General features: G+C 43.6%; 1 protein-coding gene across 1 annotated transcript; it reads right to left on the bottom strand.

Moving 5' to 3' along the window:
- Nucleotides 1-7,497: 7,497 nt before the first annotated feature.
- Nucleotides 7,498-9,336, bottom strand: LOC132355018 (C-C motif chemokine 3-like). The gene is made up of 3 exons (XM_059907183.1): nt 9,209-9,336; nt 8,441-8,555; nt 7,498-8,025 (listed from the first exon to the last, which is right to left on the bottom strand). The coding sequence occupies exons 1-3, from the start codon at nt 9,282-9,284 to the stop codon at nt 7,935-7,937; spliced, it is 282 nt and encodes a 93-aa protein (XP_059763166.1). The 5' UTR covers nt 9,285-9,336; the 3' UTR covers nt 7,498-7,934.
- Between the last annotated feature and the right edge of the window lie 10,821 nt (nt 9,337-20,157).

Raw genomic sequence — 20,157 nt, 5'->3', positions numbered from 1 at the left:
CACTTGGTTGGCTATTAGGGAGCCTTTATAAACAATACAATGACATGGGAAATGCTTAAGTTCTAATGATAAGTTAAAAAAAAAAAGCCCAAGATGCAAATAGGCTTATTTTAATCAGGACCCACCCCATGTCTGGGGATGTGGTCAATTCTGTATAATATTTTTTGTGGATGCTGTTCCCAGGAAAGAGGGAGAACAGAAGCAGCAAGTATGATGTGTCCCCTGCCATCTACCCCTTAGTCTGTCTAATAGTAAAGGATTCTCATCTCTTCCTCAATATGGGCAATTTCAGTAATGATGATTCATTATTCTGAGAGTTCTCTCATTTTCCTCTTTCCCCCGTCTTCTGCTTTTATGAAGCAGGGTGGGTAGTGTTTGTGGCAGGACCAGTTCTACCCCACTTAGTGTGTCCTGGGATGAACATGTAGCCCTATTTTCTGGTGGTGACTTTGCCACTGTGAAGAGCTTAATGTCTCTTTTGCCTCAGATTTGGGCAATAGTCATTTATCGGACAACAGGAAATACACAAATCAGCATCTTCTTAAAAATAAAGTCATTCAGGAAGGGAGAAGACTGAAAGTTTCTAATCTAGAGAGCAAAGGAGAAGAAATGTGTATCACACCCAAAGTGTTAGTGTTGTTAACTCAAGAAAAAAATCTACAGGAAAAAGACAGACACATAGTGAGAACATGTTTTTCCCGACCAGCACCTACTCTACATCCTTCTTGATACCAGAAACCCACAGTTCCTTTGGGAAGCCACTCTTGCTCCTAATTCTCAGATTTCTGTGAAATTCATCCAACCACGATCCAGGTATGTGCCTTGATTAGCTTAAGCAAATCAATGAAACCCATCCCCTTAGCCACAGTGATTGGTTAGGAATTGGATTTCTGACCTGTCAGTCAAATCTGAAAGAACCTAGTGATTTTTTTTTTCCAAGGGAGACACAGCGTCTCTCTTCCCTGAAGAAAATGAACGAGAATTCATGTGACACTGGAAGGTGCCGGCAGCTATCCTGGGACTCGTACATGGAAGGGAGGTCAGAAAGAGAAAACGGGACCTGCAGGGCATCACAGGGTTGCTGCATCCAGCCTTGCCTGGAGCCAGAGCCTCCCTGTACCCTTTGATCTTGGAACCACAGGGTTCATTTATTCCAGTCTCTTTGAGGTAGGTTTGCTTGTTTGTTTTCCTTCTTGCAACTACTACTATCCTGAGAAATACAGAGTCCTGTATCTGTGCAGAGATACAGAGTCTGTTAAAAGTTAACAGCTCGTGACTGAAGCATGGGATTAGCTGAATTGAAAAAGCAGGGAGTTTGGTGAGGACCTTGTTAAGTGGAAATGGTTTGGTGTGTGTGGGAATTACCTGGAGGCTTGTTAGACACAGATTGCTGGGCACCAACCCCTAAAGGGGGAAGCCGGGGGGGGGGGGGGAAGCCGGGGGGCGGGGGTGGGGGGGGTGGGGGGTGTTTGCTTAGAGTTTGCATTTCTAATGGTTCCCAGGTGCTCCTGCTGTGGTCTGGGCAGGGCCTTTTGAGAACCGCTCTCACATGGTACTGCTGGTGCTGGTTGACCTGTAGTCTATTGCATCTCAGTAAAAATCTTTTTTTAATTTCCTTTAAGTAAAATTCTTTAAGAAAGAGCTCAGGCTACTTTGAAATGGGCTTATCTGACATCGAAAAAGGAAAACAATTCAGCTTTGCTAAGAAAGGCCTTTCCAGCCTGTCAACTGTTGTCAGTAATCTGGAGTCTCGAAGGGCTGTAAACGCAGATATTTCTATTTTAATCTAAAGTTAATGTGTTGAATAATAGTGGTGAGAGTGGGCAACCTTGTCTTGTTCCTGATCTTAGTGGAGAAATGGTTTCAGTTTTTCACCATTGAGGACGATGTTGGCTGTGGGTTTGTCATACATGGCCTTTATTATGTTGAGGAAAGTTCCCTCTATGCCTACTTTCTGCAGGGTTTTTTATCATAAATGGGTGTTGAATTTTGTCGAAAGCTTTCTCTGCATCGATTGAGATGATCATATGGTTTTTCTCCTTCAATTTGTTAATATGGTTTATCACATTGATTGATTTGCGTATATTGAAGAATCCTTGCATTCCTGGGATAAACCCCACTTGATACAGCCACTATGGAGAACAGTATGGAGGTTCCCTAAAAAACTAAAAATAGAACTACCTTACGACCCAGCAATCCCACTACTGGACATATACCCTGAGAAAACCACAATTCAAAAAGAGTCATGTACCACAATGTTCATTGCAGCTCTATTTACAAAAGCCAGGACATGGAAGCAACCTAAGTGTCCATCAACAGATGAATAGATAAAGAAGATGTGGCACATATATACAATGGAATATTACTCAACCATAAAGAGAAATGAAATTGAGATATTTGTAGTGAGGTGGTTGGACCTAGAGTCTGTCATACAGAGTGAAGTAAGTCAGAAAGAGAAAAACAAATACCGTATTCTAACACATATATATGGAATCTAAGAAGAAAAAAAAAAAGAAGGTCATGAAGAACCTAGGGGCAAGACGGGAATAAAGACACAGACCTACTAGAGAATGGACTTGAGGATATGGGGAGGGGGAAGGGTAAGCTGGGACAAAGTGAGAGAGTGGCATGGACATATATACACTACCAAACATAAAATAGATAGCTAGTGGGAAGCAACCGCATAGCACAGGGAGATCAGCTTGGTGCTTTGTGACCACCTAGAGGGGTGGGATAGGGAGGGTGGGAGGGAGGGAGACGCAAGAGGGAAGAGCTATGGGAACATATGTATATGTATAACTGATTCACTTTGTTATAAAGCAGAAACTAACACACCACTGTAAAGCAATTATACTCCAATAAAGATGTTAAAAAAAATGATAAAGATAAAAAAAAATAATAAAATAAAGTTAATGTGAATAGAGGCAGGGAGGTGAGAGACTTAACAGGAGAGAAACCTGAGCTCTGACTATGGGTCCTAAGTCCCTCTCCCCACCTTCTCCTGTGAAATATTTGTCTTCCTTATTTGAAGTGGACAGTCAGCTCCTTGTAAAGGCGCAGGGAAGGCGTGGCTTTGGGCATCAAATACTCATCACTTTTGCAAGTTGCCCCATCTCTGCAGGGGCCAGAATGGAGGCAGAGGTCTCCCACCGTGTGGCTAGAGGTAGGGGTGTAGGGGTGACTGTAGTATTGAGGCCCATGCTAGGAAACACATTCCCAACACCAGGTAAAATGCAAGGTATATGGCTAGGCAAGCTCTCCCTTTTGGGTTATTGAGCTCATGGAATAGATCAGAAGCCTGCTGTCATTAGATGGGCATTACTTGAGGGACTTCCCTGGCGGTCCAGTGGTTAGGACCCCTCTCTCCCAATGCAAGGGGCACGGGTTCGATCCCTGGTCGGGGAACTAAGATCCCGCATGCAGCGCAGCACAGCCAAAGTTAGCTGCCCAACACCCAAGGCAAACTCCAGGCTCCTAACTCACAGGGATAAGAAGTTGGCAGCTCCCGAAAAGGGCTCCTCGCTGGCACACATGTGTGTCCACAGAGGACAATCCCCAGGGAGGTCAACCCCCAGGGAGGTCAACCTGAGAGGCTGACTAAGCATTTCAGTCAAGTCTCGGACTCTGAAATGCCCTATACATTGGTTAATAGTGCAATTCCCATGCTCCCCGTTCCCTCACAGGGGTCTTTATTCTATTTACATTTTTTGTTCACAACACTTGTATTGAGTGATTGAGCACGGGTTAGCTTTCATTTGCCTTTGGGCTGCTGGACCTTGAGAAGCAGTTCAGCATAAATGAGCCGATTTTGTTTGTCCCTAGATGCTGGAAGCCAATAGAGAAGAAGTGATGACAGCTTCACTGCTTCTTTGGGGACAAGGTTTGTTCCTCTCATTCTCCCGATAGAATCTTCGTACTTGTCATGGTGTGGGTGGTAATGGTGTTAGGGGAATGGGGCTCTCTTAAAGGAAGGGGATTATAAAATGTTTTCTAGGAGGAGCTCTGTGTGTGTGTGCATGTGTGGGTGATATGAAAGCCTTGGGCGAAAGGACTTGTTCCTTGCATTGTCCTCATTGTATAAAAGCCATTACGGCATCAAGACTGTGAACTAAGCTGAGCTCTCTTTTCTTTGTGTCAACTCAGAATCCCAACCAGAAAGTAGTTTTGATGGATGGAATATCACCTGTCAAAAGGTAGGTAAGATGAGACTAGAGAGGTGAGTAATACATGCTCATTGAAAAATAAATCAAATAAAAAGTACAGAAAATAAAAAGGAAGAGTCCCCATTCCTTTAAAAAAAAAGGATAAAAATCCCATTTCCTCTAAGAAACCATAGTTAGCTATTTGATATGTATCTTTCCAAATATGTGCCTTTGTAAATATATATGTATATACGGTTTTTTAAAATAAAAGCAAAAATAATATCGTTCAATACATATAGTTCTGTAGCATATATGTAGAGTATCTATGCATATACTAGATGTAAACAGATATACCTTTTGCACCTAATATTATGGACACTTTCCATAGGTATAGATGTGTGTTATCCTTTTTACTAACCACAGAATAGTCCATTGGTGGGCATCTCATTTCTCTTCTAATGTAATCTTCTACTGGTTTAAATGGTTGTTTCCATTTGTTTGCTGTTTACAAACCGTGCTGCAAAGAATATCTTTGTGTCTGATGAACCTATGGGCAGGACAGGAATAAAGACAAAGACATAGAGAATGCACTTGAGGACACGGGGAGGGGGAAGGGGAAGCTGGGACAAAGTGAGAGAGTAGCACTGACATATATACGCTACCAAATGTAAAATAGTTAGCTAGTGGGAAGCAGCTGCATAGCACAGGGAGATCAGCTCGGTGCTTTGTGACCACCTAGAGGGGTGGGATAGGGAGGGAGGGAGACGCAAGAGGGAGGAGATATGGGGATATATGTATACATAGAGCTGATTCACTTTGTTACACAGCAGAGACTAACACAGCATTGCAAAGCAATTATACTCCAATAAAGATGTAAAAAAAAAAAAAAAAATATCTTCGTGTCTATAGTCTTGTCCTCTGGCAGTGTTGCTACGAAACAGACTCCTAGAAATGGAATCAGGGCAAATGGTATCTTGGTCCGATAGTACGTGCATTTTAATGTTTGCTTAACAGTAGTGTTGAATTGTACTCTAAAAGTTTGATCACTACAATTCTAAACTAATTTGGGGTACAAAAATTAGATTATCTTAAACAACATGAAACAATTGTGGGTCATAAAAATTAATACATGTTTGGTTTTCACACAAATCTTTTGAATTTCTCCTCCTTCTGCCAAAAGGACCCTAGCTCAGTGTGCATTTCTTAAAGTTATAATTATAACTCAGGCAACCTATCTATTAAATAACTGAGTTGTCACAGTAAACCTATAAACAGAATCCTGCTCCACATGTAGGCTGGTTATCTTTTCCTTCTCTAACCTTAGCCATGTATTTTGTGGAGCATGGATTCTAGGAAAATAATGTACAATATACCTGTTACCATATGCAGATATGCACTGCATATGGAAAAGAGCAGTGAATTCTATTGACTCTTTCAGTGGTTCTCAGCTGTTAACATGCATGTGGAACACCTGAAGCTTGGTAGAAATATCAATTTCCAGGTCCACACCTAAAAATTCTGATGTGAGTGGCTTAAAAACTTCAATCATTGCTTGTAATCTGAATACAGGTGGATTACACTTTGGGAAATAACTTGGTTACTGGTTAAGAGCAAAGTCTGTAGTTACATCAGAATCTAGTTTTGGAACTCAATTGTGCCGCTTACTTGCTGTGTGATCTTGGCCAATTTGCTTAACCTCTCTGAGCCCCAGCCCCTGTTTACTCTTTTGTCAAATGAGAATATTAATAGTACTTAAACTATACTATTTCATTGTGAGGAGCAAATGAACACTGCAGAAAAAGCACTCAGCCTGGAGTAAGTCTCAAATATGTTAGTAATCGTTATTCAGAAAGTTTGATTTATCGTAAATATGTACTATGAATACTCTTCTTAATGGTATCCATTCATGTACATTATGATTTGATTCATAAAATAGTCATAATTTAAATGTTCTGGAAATGTGGCTCCAGTGTGTTGACTGAAAAAAATGCACAACCTAAAAGTTAAGAGTTAAGGGTTTTTATTTATTTATTTATTTATTTATTCATTCATTTATTTAAATTTATTTATTTATGGCTGTGTTGGGTCTTCGTTTCTGTGCGACGGCTTTCTCTAATTGTGGCAAGCGGGGGCCACTCTTCAACGCGGTGCGCGGGCCTCTCACTATCGCGGCCTCTCTCGTTGCGGAGCACAGGCTCCAGACGCGCAGGCTCAGTAGTTGTGGCTCACGGGCCCAGTTGCTCCGTGGCATGTAGGGATCTTCCCAGACCCGGGCTCGAACCCGTGTCCCCTGCATTGGCAGGCAGATTCTCAACCACTGCGCCACCAGGGAAGCCTCAAGAGTTAAGTTTTATTGATGGACAAAGCTGAGTACTTAAGCCCGGGACCCAGCACCTCAGATAGCTCTGAGGGACTGCTCTGAAGAGGTAAGCGGGGAGCCGGGATATATAGGAGTTTTTGCAACAAAGACCAGGTAGTCGGAACATCAAAAGATTACTGTTAATTAAAGAAAACCAGCTATCTCAGGGAATTTAGTGCTTTTGTATGTATGGGAAGATGCAGGAGCCTGGGCTCACTGAAATCATTCTTTTGATATGAACCTCAGCCATCTGGGGCCAGTATCCTGTGATTTCTCATCCTGAGTCTCCTCAGGATGCACCATTGGGGGTGGCAGCAGCAGCTGACTGCTAGATGGTGGGCAACCTGTTTCTATCCTGAATTCCCTCAGGGCTTACCTCCCGGGCAGCGGTAAAGGTGATGGCTTGATGGCTGCAACATTCTTTGTTTACTGATACAGCAGGCAACATTTTTCATTCACAAGTGTAAAGCAGAGTAGCTCTGTGGTAGCCCCCTTCCATCTCTCCCAATTTCCCTCCATTTCCCATCTTCCTTTTCTTTAACCTACTATTCCTTTCAACCTGTGATTCTTTTTTTTAATTAATTTTTTTATTGGAGTATAGTTGATTTACAATGTTGTGTTAGTTTCTGCTGTATGGCAAAGTGAATCAGCCATACATATACACATATCCACTCTCTTCTAGACTCCATTCCCATATAGGTCATTACAGAGCACCAAATAGAGTTCCCTGTGCTATACAGTAGGTTCTTATTAGTTATCTTTTATATATAGTAGTGTGTATATGTCAATCCCAATCTCCCAATTTATCCCCCTCTTCCCCATTGGTAACCATAAGTTTGTTTTCTATATCTGTGACTCAATTTCTGTTTTGTAAATAGGTTCATTTGTACCATTTTTCTAGATTCCACATATAAGCGATATCGTATATTTGTCTTTCAGAGAAAGTCAACCAGTGATTCTGATTTGCCAGAGAAACAAAACCAAACTCAATGCCAGTTTACTTTTCAAAAGAGCATCTTTATTATTTCGCTTTGCTGAACACAGCACTGAATGGAAACATCCAATACACAATTGTCGGTCTGGTGGCATTGGCACCATCTCTGCATAGAACAAGCTGCCGACAGTCAATTGTCACCAGAGTGCAAGCGAATGGGGAGGGGAAGGTCTGTGAAAAGGTGTCTTGGGACCTCTTGGAGCACACAGTCCCAGACACAGTGGGACACTGAAATTAAATTACAAAAATTAAATATTAATATTATATGTAAATAAGTTGCAATCTAAGTTAGGAACGAGTCCCGGAGTGTTGCTGTTTGGAAACAACCAGCGCACAGGAGAGGTAGCTGTGGAGGTGACAGGGGTATTTGCAAGGCTCAGACCCCTGCTGCCCAGTCGGGCCACTGAGGTCACTGGGTTCCTCAAAGCTTCCAGGCCACTCAGGCTCTCAGCTCCAGGTCGGTGATGTATTCCTGGACCCAGTCCTCACTGGGGTTGGCACAGAGCTGCCGGCCTCTTTTGGTTTGGAAGCTTTGGAGAAGGACAAAAGGATTACACACTGAGGAATCCAGCAGGGGGATCCTGGGCTCCCTGTGGCCCCTCCACCCCTCTCTCCTGGGAGGCCCAGGGCCTGCCACTCCCTCGGGGACCCTCTGCCTACGTCAGTCCAGAGAGACGCTCTCCCTGACTCAGGGGGCCCCTCAGAGGATGCAGAGGATTCAGCCTCCTTCTTCCCCTCCCTCCCTCTGGGCTGACCTAGCACCCCCTGACTCTGCAAGCCCGGCCAGGTCAGGTCACAGCCCAGAGACCTGGGTCCTGTATACTTGATAGGCCCCGGAGGGCTGGGCTTGCCAGGATGGCGCCCCAGGCCTCTCTGTGCCCTTGGGTGCTGACTCCCATCCAACATCCCATCTCCCCAGAGGTGGGCAGGAAGACTGGCACTTACATGACACCGGGCTTGGAGCACTGGCTGCTGGTCTCAAAATAGTCAGCTACGAATTTGCGAGGAAGCTGCCAGGCGGTGTAGGAGAAGCAGCAGGCCGTTAGGGTGTCAGCCTCAACTGTGGAGGAAGGGGCAGAATGAGGCTGAGTCATAGTTCAGAAGGGGATGAGGAAGACTCGGAAGGAGAGAGACAGCCTGGCTTAGGGCACAGACTGGGCGACAGTTCACTGGAAGGCGCTGGGCATTTTTGCCTAGAAATATCCCTGTCTCTGTCCTTGTTTCTGTCTGCATCCTTCTTTATTTTTGACTCTTCACTGTGGGCTCTCTCTTTCTCTGTGTGCTCCAGACATCCAAACAGACTGTTCTTATCACATCGCCCTTCAGGAAATTGTTTCTGGTTCAAGAAGTCACACCCCAGCAAAAGAAATACCTTAGACAGCTCTCATAAGACATCCAAGGGACAAACTCTTGGGGGGACCTAGGGTGAGTTACTGGAAGACTGACACCACGGGGCAGTAACCAGATTTGGATTCTGCCTCTTGCCAACTCATTTGTTTAGGTCCCCATTTTGCCATCTGTAAAATGGGACTGTACCTCCCCAACCCTGGCTCCAGATCTGAGGACCCCTTTATAAAGATAAAAATAAAAATCTTGAAGAGAAAGGCCAAAATGTTTCATAACCCTTTAAGAAGATCTTTATTTTCTCTTGGGGGCTCTCAAGGCCAAGTAAAGTTTGGCGTGGGGACCCCTGCCACTACTGCACAGACTCACGTGGTGCCGAGAAGACCTGGCTGCAGAGGGCCATGGGGCAGAGGAGGATGGCGAGGGCAGCTGCGGGCACCTTCATGATGCTGAACAGGCGGAGTGTGGCCTTGAGTGTGGGACTGGGCGCCCGCTGCTGCCTGCGTCCTTCTTTAGTGAGAGGCCATCTCCCCAGCTCTTTATAGGCAGCCCTGATGGATGGGGAAATGGAATCTGGGAGTGAGGAAGGAAATTTTTAAGCATAGTGATGCTTTCACACTAAGTGTTTCATAACTCAGGGTCCGTGGCAACCGCAGGGGCTCAGGATATCCAAGAATAGCTGCTGTCAGCTACAAGTCTCAGCCCGCAACGCATGACTTGTTCTGGTTTCATGTGAAGAAATGGGTTTCCCCTGTGAGCCGCAGGAGAGGGGTGTGTGTCCAGCCAGGGCTATTCTCAGCTGGTCCCTTCCCCTAACAAATTCTCCAGCTCTGACCTTTCCACAGAGCTGAAACTGCTGTGTTTCCCCAGCTGCTCTAACCACAAGGATAGGGCAGGTGCGATACTGCCTTGGAGGGTGGCACAAGCTTCCCTTGGTTGCAAGGGACTGAATCAAGGAATCCCTGCTAGAGGGCTAGGAAGCATGAGGTCATATTTCTGTCATTTGTCCATTCATCAGTCACCGAGTGACCAGGGGCACTGGGTTAAACACTAGTTGAAACTCATAAAGAGACATTAGATGTGGGTGTTAATATGTCAAGAGCCTAAAAATATTTATACCCACTAACCTAGAGATCACATTCCTAGGAAAGAGTTCTAAAGAAACCAGCCCAAATATGGAGTCATCTTCAGACAGGAAGGTGCTGACCCAGCAACATTTAGAACTCTAAATGAGGAAACCTAAATTTTCCTCTATCAGGGAATGATAAAGTCAGTTATGATATATCCACTGGAATGTTTTTTATTAAGCCCTTAAACTAAATGAAGTAGCATAAATATAATCATAACATCAGTTGTCAAAAAGTAAGATAAAAATTGTACCAGCTGTATAAGATGAAGAATTATACAAATATATATGTGTGTATATGTGTATATACACATATATGATAAATATTGTAACCATAAATATGTGTGTGTGTGTGTGTGTGTATACACACACATGGATATATGGTCTAGGCGTGGAAAAAATAAAAAGCATTGGAAATAAATGGCCAAAGCATCATTAGTACTTAACGTTGCGTGACAGATGAATGGGCAATTTTGTTTTCCTTTTTTTCTGGAATTTTCTCAATTTTTTTGGAGTAAGAATGTATTACCTTCCTGGTCAGCCCACAGATTTATGAACACATTCTGTCTTAAAACATTTCCAACACCACCAGTTGGAAGGTAGGTTGTTGGCAATTGTCTAATTTGAAAGAATTTTTGGATAAATATACTAAGGTTTCTTTCGAATGGCCTTTGCTAAAATGAAGTCTTGATTTCCATTTGTCTGAACTATTTTGAGGAACCTGTAAGATATTTACATAAGTAATGCCAAATTTGGAGCAGTGTTCCTTTCCTATTCTTTTCAATTCATAATTTCAGTGGTGTGAAAGAGTATACTTTCTTAGCCAGATGTATATATTTTCTTTTCCATCCTTTATTATTTATTATTACAGAATTAGTGGGCATAAATCACATTTTACATTGAGAAATAGATTTAGTTCTTTCTAATGAACTTTTAAAAAATGTTATTGAAGTATAGTTGATTTACAATATTGTGTTAATTTCTGCTGTACAGCAGTGATTCAATTATACATACATATATATATATATATATATATATATATATATATATATATATATGTATAGTCTTTTGAATTATGGTTTATCCTTTCTAATGATCTTTATCTTCTAGGTGCCCCCAGTCTAGTAGGAGCAGGTAGAGTATAAACAGGTAACCACAGTACTTAACAGAAAGTGCTAAGATTCTTAGGAGAAAAATAAATGAAAGCTCAGAATGTGAGGAAGAGGGAGTCATGGTCTCCCTCAGGAGGATAGGGAAAGGCGTCACAGAAGGGATGGAATTTTGATTGGGTCTTGAAAGAGACACAGGATTTGAACATATATAGATGGTGTGGCAGTAGATGGCTTGGCCAGCTAACGCAGAGTCACAGGTGTGAAATTGCTGGGTCAGAGGGAGGAGTGAGTCCTTCAGAGTAGCTGCACAGTGGAGGGGCAAATAAGGATGAAGAAGCTACATTAGGACCAAACCAAGAGGGCTTTGAATTCCCCCAAAAGGAGTTAGAGCAATGGAGGTGATAAGACATAAGCAAAGTGAGACCACACCTTAGGAATTCTGTCCTTCCTGTGTCCGTAGAGTTACTTCTCTTAAAACACATGGGCTGTGTTTCCATCCCATCCCTATGACTGCTAATGCTGGTCCGAGGGAGGTGCAGCAAAGGCAAGATTTGGGGCAATGGCAGGTTTCACTGGGGCTGTAGCATCCAGCTGTCTTCCTTTGTTACTGTCAATTCCAAAAAAAGGAGTCTATCATTTGCTTCACTGGAAACTCTAGGTCACAGACAATGCCTCCTCCTCACGTCCACCCCCTCTGCCCCAGCCCTCAATCGATACCCCGAATTGAATTCCCTCATTTACTTCCTGGGGGAACCCCCTTCACACTCGTGATTTAGTTTCTGAGAGCAGGCGTCTCTGAGTTGAGGGTGAGAAGAAGGAAATGGAAACTGCTGAATCAATCACGTTTCTGATAACGGACTTTATTATTTACCTCTGCCATTACAGCACTTTCCACATTGTGTGATAGTTATCTATGCAATTGTCTCTTCAAAAATCTAGACCATGACCTGTTGATTTTATTTATTTTTAATTTATTTTTAGATTTTTATTGGAGTATAGTGGATTTACAATATTGTGTTAGTTTCTGGTGTACAGCAAAGTGATTCAGTTATATATATTCTTTCATATTCTTTTCTGTTAAGGTTTATTCCAAGATACTGAATATAGTTCCCTGTGCTATAAGTAGGTCCTTGTTATTTTATATATAGTAGTTTGTATCTACTAATCCCAAACTCCTTAATTTATCCCTTCTACCACCCCGCCCCTGCCTTTCCCCTTTGGTAACCATAAGTTTGTTTTCTATGTCTGTGAGTCTGTTTCTGTTTTGTAAATAAGTTCACTGTATCATATTTTAGATTCCACATATAAGTGATATCATATGATATTTGTCTTTCTCTGACTTACTTCACTTAGTATGGTAATCTCTAGGTCCATCCATGTTGCTGCAAATGGCATTATTTCATTCTTTATGGCTGAGTAGTATTCCATTGTGCGTGCGTGTGTGTGTGTGTGTGTGTGTGTATACCACATCTTCTTTATTCATTCATCTGTCAATAGACATTTAGGTTGCTTCCATGTCTTAGCTATTGAAAATAGTGCTGCTGTGAACATTGGGGTGCTTATTTCTTTTCGAATTAGAGTTTTCATCTTTTCTGGATACATGCACAGGAGTGGGATTTCTGGATCATATGGTAACTCTATTTTTTGTTATTTAAGGAACCTCCATACTGTTTTCCATAGCGGCTGTACAAATTTATATTCCCACCAACAGTGTAAGAGGGTTCCCTTTTCTCTACACCCTCTCCAGCATTTATTATTTGTAGACATTTTAATGATGGCTATTCTGACCGGTGTGAGGTGATACCTCATTGTAGTTTTGATTTGCATTTCTCTAATAATTAGTGATGTTGAGCATCTTTTCATGTGCCTATTGCATGTCCTGCTGATTTTAAACCAAATTCATACCATGTCTTGGTGGACTTAAACCAAATTCTAGCACATGTTGATTATAACATGGTTAATTTTCTGACATAGTCTCTATTTCTTATAATTTTGTTCTTTTTGATAAATATAAAATTCTATCTTAGTGATTATATATTTGTAAGATTTTTCGTATCAATCCTAAAACCAGGAAATAGCTCTTTGTCATATATGTTTTTATTTGAATCAGGAAAATAACATACTTGTATCCAAAGTATGTGCTCCATATGCACATATTGAATGAATAATGTAAGGAAGCCTTAGGATGGTTGAGTTGGAAGGGTCTCAGACATTTCCTAGGAGGTAAATTAATGTTCCCAGGTGAAATGACTTGCCCAGGATCAGAGAGATGGAATTAGTCAGTTTTACATTTCAGTGTCTGCATTATTTAACAATGTATCTCCAACAATAACCGCAATGCATTAATAAGAATTTGGTGAATGAATGGTTCATTAATTTGACTAACAGTATGTATTATGCCCAACGTCTCACTAGGGAGTTGAAATACTAATATTATATAAAGGATCAGAAAGGCCATGGTGTCAAGGTCTTGATCTTTGGGGACCACCAAGATCTCTTAAGTGGTGATCACAGAAACTAGCCAACGGTCAACATGGTGGATCCTTCAGCATGGAGGGGCTTGATTTGTGTCCTAGCTTTCTGGTTCATTCCAGCCTCTTTGAGGCCCCACCTCAGTCCAGCAGAACGTCCCAGCCATGAGAACAGGGAATCCTGGCTGAATAATTCAGGTTCTGCAGCACCTCTGCCTTGTCCGGCTCTGCTCACCTCCTCATTGTTTCCTGTGCCCTGGCCCTGATGGATTGGTTTCCTTCCAGTTTCCGGTCCCATAGCTCTACATCCCCAGGTGTCAATCTCAGATCTCTCCCTTTGGCGGCAGTGGTTCCATGGATGGACTCATTGATAATGACACCCTTTTTTGGCCCAGCCTTGGCCTCCTTTTTTTCAGCTGTGGTCCACAGAGTCAGGCTGCAGCAGGCTTGGCCCTGCCTTTCACATGGGCAGAGAAAATATCCTGGGGGCCCCTTTCTAGCATCCTAGAGAGACAGTGTCTCACTGACGTAGCCCCTTCTTTCTGCAGCCAGGCCCTTTCCTATCTTGAGTTCTTCTTGTCATTCTCCTCTGGCCATTTTGTGTGTGTGTGTGTGTGTGTGTGTGTGTGTGTGTGTGTGTGTGTGTGGGTGTGTGCACGCACGCACAGACCAGGGCGTACATCTTCGTACTGGATTAGATCCTTCCACCTGTCCCCTGCTCCTCCTTCTGTAACTCAGTAAAAAGCATTCCCTCTTACCAAGCTTCCAAGCCAGAAATCTGGGAGTCACCCTTGACTCCTCCCTCCCCCTCATCTCCTCCATCTATTCAACTACTGACTCTGTTGTATACTTGAAATTAAGTGTATCTACTTCTCATCTTTCCCATTGCCACTGTCTTAGGTGGGTCCTTGTCACTTCTTGTCATGACAACTCTGAGTGTCCTGTCAATTGTTTTTTCCTCCAGTTGCCTCTCTTCAACTTGTCCAACACAAGGCATTTGAAGTGATTTTGTTCAAATCGGTCTCTGTCTCTCTCTGTTGAAAACCCTTCAGTCTACCTTGTTTCCAGCATGAAATGGAAGCTTCCCCTCTGTGACCTGACCTCTGTCTCCTCCTTTGGCTTTGTTTCTTGCCACCTTCAGACTTCCTGGAAACAAAGACTCAGCTCTCTAAACTACATGTGATTCCTTAAAAATGCAGGTCTCTGCTCTGCTTTTTATGAACAAGGTGTCACTTGGCAAAGCACAATTTCCCCTTCTTGTAGATCACAGGACAGAGTGAAATTCCATAAGCATGGGTATATCCCGTGAAAGCTGCAGAGATTAGTATTTAGAACAAATAAAGGAAACCACTGTTTAATTCCCTTAATTTTCTAAGGAAAAGAGAGAAATCCACGGATTGCACTATTCAAAGACATGCAAAATGCAAAACCGAAAGATATTTTACATCATAATAACACAACTTTGGCTGTTAAACTTTTAACATAAATTTATAAGAAACACATTTCCCTTTTCTGATTTATTTACGCTCTGGAGCCATACCTTCTTGGTGTCATTTCCAAATCTATCATGTACGAGCTGTGTGTTACTTACCCTTCAGTAGGTTACTTACCTCTCTGTGCTTCAGTGTCCTCATGTGTGAAAGGGGATAATAACAGTACCTACCTCAGAGCACTGCTGTGAGGATGAAATGCATTAATATCTATAAAGGCTTAGAACATGACTGGCTCATAGTAAGTGTTATGTGTTAGTTACTATTATCATTATAACTGAAATATTTCAAGTAATCTATTTTATATATTTTAAAAAGCACAGGTCTCTTGTTCTTCGCCTGAGTGACCCCACCCTCACACTCTTCCTGGTTAATCATCCTTCAAGTCTCAGCTCAATTTAGAATAGAGGAAAGTTAGAACAACCTGAATGGGCTAAGTAACAGAATGGTTAAATATAAATTTTGGTATAAAAGCTTGGAATATCCCCACACTGAAACATCATGCATGCTAATTTTGTTTTTCATAAAGTTTTTCTTTTTTATTAAATTTATTTATTTTGGGCTGCGTTGGGTCTTCGTTGCTGTGCGCAGGCTTTCTCTAGTTGCGGCAAACGGGGGTTACTCTTTGTTCCGGTGCACGGGCTTCCCATTGTCATGGCTTCTCTTGTTGCGGAGCACGGGCTCTAGGTGTGTGGGCTTCAGTAGTTGTGGCTCGCAGGCTCTAGAGCGCGGGCTCAGTAGTTGTGGTGCACGGGCTTAGTTGCTCCTCAGCATGTGGGATCTTCCTGGACCAGGGCACAAACCCGTGTCCCCTGCACTGGCAGGCGGATTCTTAACTACTGCGCCACCAGGGAAGCCCTGCCCTTCACCTTTGACAGCTAAAGAGCAGGCTGTGGCCGGTGACGAAGGCACATTTCCACTTTAAGAAGAGTGGGGCCAACACTGATGGATGGCTTCAACCAGCTCACTGTCCTATGGACTCCATACTGAAACCTGCACTTCGAATAATTGTGTACTTATTTCTTCAATCTACAATCCAGTTTCTGCTCCCATTCTCCCCAAGGCATTTGGCTACCATATTGGCAAGACTAAAGGATTTACCTCTTCTTAGTTTATTGTCTTGGCAGAACGAACATATATTCCAGCTCACCTTGGCTTTGCAGTTGCAACATTCACGCACAAGGAGTTTTCTAGTTCCGGGCACTCCACTTCCTAGTGGCTAAGTCTCTTGGTCCCGGCACCCAATGGTCTCCCCTACACTTGCATCTCAGCGCTCTCCTTCCCCAAAAGCACAGAATGTCGGGATTGCCCACCTCTGCTTCCTGCTCCTCAGCAGGTTTGTAATCTCTTCTGAGAGTCTGGTACCTTCAGAGACTTCCCATGTGTGATCTCAAAGGGTCACACCTGTCAAAGAAGTTTAGTCATCTCTGGACCAGGAGTTGGAAGAAATTGGGTCTTGACCCATATCTTATGTAACCTTAATCAAGGTTTTTAACTTTTCTAGGTCTTGCTTCCTAATCTGAGCCATGGCAAAACAGATTGGGATCAGATAAAACCATAGACATGGATATGCTGAGGGAAATCAAAAGTACTAGGACCTTTGGAAGGTCTTGTTACTGCTGTGGCCAGTGGTCCTGCTTTCAGGACTACTGGGGAGGCTGGGAGGACAAAATGACAAAACAGATGTGAAAATTCCCAGGATGGAGTGTCGAGCACAGTGGCCGTCAAGGGCGTGGGAGGCGAAAACTCTTATCAGCACGAGTGAGGGGAAGTGGAGGGCTTCCCAGCTCAGGAGTGAGGGGGTGGCCCACAGTATGCCCGTGGTGCTCTCTGGAACCATGGTTAACTCTCGCTGTCACTTCTCACATCCCTGAGCTGGAAAGAGCTGAGTCCTAGAATAGTATCCTTTACCATGAAACCACTGGGCATGTGGGTTGAGGAAGAAGAAGGAGGAGGAGAGATTCCCATCAAGGCTGGGGAATTATATTCTGGATAGAGTCTCAGATGCCTAGTTCATTCATACTTCATTTGGCTAAATGGACTTCACATCCTGAGTCCATGTTACCTATCACACCCCCTCCCATTAAAACTGGTAGATTGGGCTGCCTCTGGACACTTATTAATACCTACTGTGTAGGGCTTCCCTGGTGGCACAGTGGTTAAGAATCCACCTGCCAATGCAGGGGACACGGGTTCAAGCCCTGGTCCAGGAAGATCCCACATGCTGTGGAGCAACTAAGTCCATCCGCCACAACTACTGAGCCCAAGTGCCACAACTACTGAAGCCCGCACGCCTAGAGCCCATGCTCTGCAACAAGAGAAGCCACCCAATGAGAAGCCTGAGCACTGCAACAAAGTGTAGCCCCCGCTCGCCGCAACTAGAGAAAAGCTCACGCGCAGCAACAAAGACCCAAGGCAGCCAAAAATAAAAACAAATAAATAAATTAAAAAAAAATACCTACTGTGTACACAGAGATAAGCATAACCCAGTTTCTGCATTAAGGAACTCCCTTTCTAGGAGGGGAGACAGCCAAGTAGACAGATATTTTATAGGTGATGTGATGGAGGTAGCACAAAGGGAGGTGCAGAATTCAGTTGGGAGAGAGGTCAGGGAAGGTTCTCTAGAGGAGATGAGCACTTTTTTGGTTGTGTATTTGAGAGGCATTTGTTATCATTCTCTATCGACTATTACTTAGAAATGGCCTCAATGTATAAATCTTGGAGGCCATTGATTTAGCTAAACATTTTGACACAAGCCTTTGTACTCTCTATGTGAAAGTTCACTGGTGTGAACACAGCATTATTGTTAAGACCTTCATGAATAAAAAAATTTTGCCTGCATGAGCCAAAGATCAAATCAAGGCTAGGAGGCAAAAATCAACAAACACACTGTGTGGGTAATCACCCATTCTTATCTGTCATCATTCTTCTTATGTATTTTCATAAGAGCTATGTACTTCCATGGCTTGAAGATCAGCGCTCCCCACTCACGTAGACGGAGGTCTCCACGTCAAGGGCTCTTCCTTAGTGCACAGTGGATTTAGCCTTGACTTGGAACTATTCATTTACAGCCAAGAGATGGTTTTCTCCATCCTTTGGGCTCTCTGACATTTTGTTTCTACCTCTGACATGACACATACCTTATTCCATCTCACGAGATAGTGATTTCTGTCACTGTCAACACCATCACTAGACTAAGGACTCTGAGGGCAGCGATGGGTCGTCATTCAGCTCTGTCTGTCCTGACAAAGAACAGGTGACTACTCAATTGGGTTGAATGGAAATGCCAGGATAACAAAGTCTGTGTAGATTCCGGGAACCACAAGACACATCCTTCTTCCCTTGAAGCAAGGTTCTTGACGCATGAAGATGAAACTCCATCAACCAGGAGAGACCACGAGAGATACCTGCATAGGTGATATCAGAGATTGTAGAGCGTTAGAGTTGGGGATGGGGGTCTTGGTGAAGATCAGAACACTTGAAGCAAGACTCACAGGAAGAAAGGAGTGAGGACAGAAAGGATAAAGAAAAGAAGTACAGTCTGTGTGCATGTGTAGGTGGTGGGAGCAGGGAGAGGGGAGAGTGATGAAGTAGGAAGACATTGTACTTTATTTAGTGACACTGAAATGCTCCGAGATACTGCTGTGACTTCTTCTATCCCACATCTCTACAGCACCCAGGAGGCCTGGCTCCCTCTTTTCACTCTTCATTCTTCATTTTCAAAGCAGAGGCAGGTAGCAATGTGGGACTGTGGGTGAGCAGCTGGGTCAGAGTGGTTGAGCTGCAGGTGGATAGAGGTCTTGATCCCATCATCCTAATGGCTCTCGCTTGCCCTGATTCATGCACTGCTGTATTCCTGGCCTTTGGAAGCTTCATGTAGTCACCTTCAGGCCCACAGCAGCTGCCGAACCAGGCAGGGCTTTACAAGAACACAGGGAATTCCCTGTGGATGTCTGGGAAACACCCACAGGCTTAGATTATATACTTTATCTGTAACATAGATGAATTCATTGCCAGCTTTATCCAATTCCATTTTTATACTGGAGGAACATTCTTTATCTGGGTCTTCTAAACTTGATTCTTCCTGATTTCTTTCTCCTTTTCTGTTACTGGCCCAAGGGAGCACACTGAAATCTTGATTTCTTTTGCATTCCCTTGATTTCTTTTGCATTCTTTGGGACAGACGGACCACACCCCTTTCCTGTATTCAGCCCTGATAAGATGGGTCTTTGTGTGTGGCGTGGCCCCTAGGTGGCCAGCAGTTTCTCTCTCTGTGGTCACGTTCTATATTTGTTCTGGAGATGACAGGGTAGAAAGAAAATGGATTTTAGAGTCAGATGAACCTCAGTCCAAATCTTGGCACTGCCACTTAACAGCTGTGTGGCCTTGAGATTATCACTGAACTCTGTTCTGCCCTCTGATCCTCATTGCCTCAGGGGAATAATCACACCCTGCTCAGGGTTATGGTAGGGTTAGATGTGCGTGTATGACGCAGCTTGCCTAGTGCCTGACACATAGTAAATGTTCGCTATGTAGAAGCTACACTTCTGCTGGGGCCTTCTGCACACTCAAAGCTGGACACTTTTTTTATGCCCAAGGAAATATACAGGGCGCTAAAGTCACTCTGCCTAGCAGAAGGAGGCCTGCAGTGGGACATGGAATCCTGGCTTCCTCCCCTTCTTGGGGCCAGGCCTGTGGCCACCCTGGAAAGACTGACATGAAGTCTCCAGCTTCTGGAGGTGGTAACCACTAAGAGCATGATGGTTCTCATCTACAAGCCCCTTCTAGCAGGTGTGAAGGTTCCGTCTTTCTTGTAGGGTTTGCAATTCTCCCCCAAGCCTCAGTCACTGCCTTATGGTATACCACTTCCCTCTAGGGTTCAGCCCACTTCTTCTCTCCTCCACCTCCCTCCACTTTCCTCTGTGATGACACTGCTGGGGAAAAGAAAGCTGTGCAGAGCCCCTCACAGTCAGCTAGCTTCAGTTTCCTTATTGGCACCATGACATCATCTGTACCCTGGAAATTCCACTCGCCCTCCTGTGCCCTCCTCTCTGTCCCAGGCCTCAGAGTTCCTATAAAGAAGGGCTCCCAACTCAGTATCAACACAGAGCACAGAAGG

Source organism: Balaenoptera ricei, chromosome 20 (assembly GCF_028023285.1).
Source record: "Balaenoptera ricei isolate mBalRic1 chromosome 20, mBalRic1.hap2, whole genome shotgun sequence".
NCBI lineage: Eukaryota > Metazoa > Chordata > Mammalia > Artiodactyla > Balaenopteridae > Balaenoptera > Balaenoptera ricei.
The sequence above is the reverse complement of the archived record's forward strand: the minus strand, read 5'-3'. Positions and strand labels throughout refer to the sequence as shown.

Bases quoted from the DNA above. Each gene is read 5' to 3' on its own strand.
- LOC132355018 (XM_059907183.1), bottom strand. From the start codon at position 9,284: ATGAAGGTGCCCGCAGCTGCCCTCGCCATCCTCCTCTGCCCCATGGCC. The intron at 8,556-9,208 runs GTGAGTCTGTGC...CTTCCTCCACAG, and splicing joins CCAGGTCTTCTCGGCACCAC to TTGAGGCTGACACCCTAACG. The intron at 8,026-8,440 runs GTAAGTGCCAGT...CCTTCTCCAAAG, and splicing joins TGCTCCAAGCCCGGTGTCAT to CTTCCAAACCAAAAGAGGCC.